At 29.8% G+C, this 2,166-nt stretch overlaps 1 protein-coding gene across 1 annotated transcript; it reads left to right on the top strand.

Annotated features, from left to right (window-relative positions):
- Window positions 1-1,768: 1,768 nt before the first annotated feature.
- Window positions 1,769-2,166, top strand: LOC132641547 (ATP synthase small subunit 6, mitochondrial-like). Its single transcript, XM_060358590.1, has 2 exons — window positions 1,769-2,035; window positions 2,120-2,166. The coding sequence occupies exons 1-2, from the start codon at window positions 1,915-1,917 to the stop codon at window positions 2,164-2,166; spliced, it is 168 nt and encodes a 55-aa protein (XP_060214573.1). The 5' UTR covers window positions 1,769-1,914.

The raw sequence follows: 2,166 nt of genomic DNA, 5'->3' as shown, positions 1-2,166 counted from the left end.
CGATAGTAATTGATGAGTAACCAATTAAGCAATCTAACCCAGAAAAATATGATCTATAAATTCATGATGTTGAAATATCACATAGAACAAAAATTAATACATATTAACACCAATAATTAGAGAGTAAAAGAAAAACGAATATAAAAACGTTACCAAATAATCACCGGTATTGCATTATTTCTTTAACACAATAAAGCATAATCTTTGAATTAACTCTCACATTACAGTATTATATTTGAAGTTTGTTATTGTGAGAGAGGAAGATGAAGAAACATAATTCATACTTGGAAGGTAAGCCCGTGCATTCCCTAACAAAGTGAAAACAATTATATTTATAAGCCAATTAAATTACATCAAAAACTGTCTAGAACTTTGAATATAAAATTTTACGTAAACAAAAATGAAGAAGTGGATAATAGAAATTATAACGCTATAGAATGCTAAATGATTTATATAAGTGGACCATAAAAATATAACCCTATAAAAATAGGAGCACCACAAAGCAAAGAAAAAGACAATATTGTGAAAAATACATTTAATTGAAACTTCTAAGAAATTAAAAGGTTAGCTTAGCAAGTTACATTTTTATATAAAACATGAAGTGAAGATTTGAGTAATTAAATATGAAACTGGTTTAAGTCACTCATAACATACAACAAGCTTTAACTTTCACTTTCTTTTTTTGTCACCTTATCTTTTCACTGTTTTCTAAACCCAAAAAAGTATTACCACATAGTCACCAAAGGTGAACTTCATGAAATTGATCAATATGATAATATAACGCATAATAGGTTAGAACACTTGTAGAAAATGGAATTAAGTTAATCATCTTTTTCCTTTTTAATTTTACTGAATTATTTTTTGAATTGATCAAAGGTTACCATGGTCTTCATATAAACTCATACTTTAAGTGCCATAAAAATGTTTGTTCTCATGAAAATTCACCAAATTAACGTGAAGAATTTTCATTGTTTTGTTTTATATAAAAATTTATTATTTTTATTTGTTTCAAGAAAAGAAAAAAGACGAGGATATAAACATAAAAAACAGCTCAACCTGTCAAGCTCTTGGTTTTTCAACTCAAACACAGAAAAAACACCCAATTTCATTTCTCATCCCTTTAGTTGTTAGCACGAAAATCATAATTGATTAGTACTCATCATCAAGTTTTATATACATTTAAGTTTTTGGATTTGTAAAGCAAAATTCGATGAGACTTAAATGCTTCTATAACTACTGGTATTATAAATAACATGAGGGAATCGAGTAGTTTTATTCTTTTGAGCAGCGTACATTATATAACTGCCATGGATAATAAAAGCCTTGTAAAAAAAAAAAATCAGCTAATATTCTGAGGAAATATAAGAGAAAAATGTTAAAAAATTGACAAAAAAGATAAATAGGAATGCTAGTTATAGAGAGGTGACACATCACTTTGTTTATGCCTAGCTTTATATTATATATAGATTAGATAGTTAAGTTAACCGCATATAAAATGCCATTTTATTTAGTTGTACACATCAGTCTCAAGTGAAAAAATGTTTGGAGCTTTACGGCTTATTGAAGCGAATGCGTATAATACAAGAAGATAAGACATTTTATATGGTTGACTTAACTACCTAGTAGACGAATAAAAACACATGCAATGACAAAAAAAAATCAAATTGAAAGTGTCTAATTATAATACGAGTTGATGTGTCAATTGAAACAGTATTCTAAATGAAATATCCAGCCAAAGTTTAAGGGGCTGGCTAGTTATGATATTAAGCCATTATTTTTCCTTTGTACGGTTGTACCCCAAACAACCTCTTATGACTTATTACTCTCACGTCATCGGCCAATCTAATATTATCCCCATTACAGAAACGGTACGAGGAAAAACAACCAAAGTAAGAGAGAAGGCTAATTTTGGAAATGAGAAAATTCGATCCATGGCCCATCTTTTTCCGCAGGGAATGGAGTCGCAACTGGCCATTCCTGGTCGGTTTTGCAGTCACCGGCACTATAATTACCAAGATGTCTCTCGGCTTCACTGGTTTGTTTCTCAATTATCTCTTTCTATCTGTTTATATCTATACTTTGATTGATTGAACTTGTTGGTGACGATTGACTTTTGCAGAGGAGGAAGCAAAGAACTCTCGATTTGCCCAAAGGCATAAGAAGTAA

This window comes from Lycium barbarum, chromosome 1, assembly GCF_019175385.1.
Source record: "Lycium barbarum isolate Lr01 chromosome 1, ASM1917538v2, whole genome shotgun sequence".
Lineage (NCBI taxonomy): Eukaryota > Viridiplantae > Streptophyta > Magnoliopsida > Solanales > Solanaceae > Lycium > Lycium barbarum.
This window is presented reverse-complemented; position numbering and strand designations above follow the sequence as displayed.